This window comes from Egretta garzetta, unplaced genomic scaffold (assembly GCF_000687185.1).
Source record: "Egretta garzetta isolate BGI_Z169 unplaced genomic scaffold, ASM68718v1 scaffold60, whole genome shotgun sequence".
Lineage (NCBI taxonomy): Eukaryota > Metazoa > Chordata > Aves > Pelecaniformes > Ardeidae > Egretta > Egretta garzetta.
Window position 1 is genome coordinate 3,206,023 of NW_009258269.1, and position 777 is coordinate 3,206,799.

The following is a 777-nucleotide window of genomic DNA, read 5'->3' on the forward strand; positions in this document are numbered from 1 at the left end:
GGTGAGCAGCCCCTCCGGGGGGTTGTCATTGGCATCCTCCACTTCCACCTGCAGTACGCAGTGGCCCTCCATCTCCGGGACCCCTCCGTCATGGGCTCGCACATAGATCTCATAGAAAGGCGATTCCTCGAAGTCCAGGGCCCCACTGACCCGGACCTCACCGCTGCGAGGATCCAGGGCAAAGAGCCTCCGGACCGAGTCAGAGGTGTGAACCCCGAAGGAGTACTGCGTCTCCCCATTGGGGCCCTCATCGGGGTCAGACGCGTTGAGCCGGAGGAGCAGGGCCCCCACAGGTGTGTTTTCTGGGACTTGCACCTTGTACGTGGCGCGGTCAAAGGTGGGAGCATTGTCATTGACATCCTGGACCAGGACCGTTATCTGTGCTGTGCCCGAGCGGGCTGGGCTTCCCCCATCCACGGCCGTCAGCACCAGCTGCAGTTCTGGCTGCTCTTCCCGGTCCAGGGCACGCTCCAGCACCAGCTCCGGGAAGAGTTTGCCATCCTGCTGCTGTTTGACGTCCAGGGAGAAGTGAGAGTTAGGGCTCAGCCAGTAGGAACCCACGGCATTGGTGCCCACATCGGGGTCCTGCGCGCTCTCCAGGGGGAAGCGCGCAGCCACCGTGGCAGACTCGGCAACGCGCAGGGTGCGGTGAGCAGTGGGGAAGCTCGGGGAGTTGTCGTTCAGGTCCAGGATCTCCACTTCCAGGCGGAAGAGCTGCAGGGGGTTCTCTGCCACCACCTGCACTGACAGCACGCAGCTGGCAGCCGCCCCGCACAG

At 64.1% G+C, this 777-nt stretch overlaps 2 protein-coding genes across 2 annotated transcripts in view; both read right to left on the bottom strand.

Annotated features, from left to right (window-relative positions):
• The window catches only part of LOC118451723 (cadherin-23-like), a gene marked incomplete at its 5' end in the record, with an annotated part of 8,313 nt that extends 7,539 nt beyond the window's left edge, over window positions 1–774 (bottom strand). The window contains one exon of the mRNA XM_035889061.1: window positions 1–774. This exon is cut by the window's left edge and continues 640 nt beyond it. Coding sequence (XP_035744954.1) covers window positions 1–774 — 774 coding nt within the window.
• The window catches only part of LOC104135801 (protocadherin gamma-B1), a 41,374-nt gene that overhangs the window by 30,145 nt on the left and 10,452 nt on the right, over window positions 1–777 (bottom strand). The gene's annotated exons all lie outside the window — the stretch shown is intronic.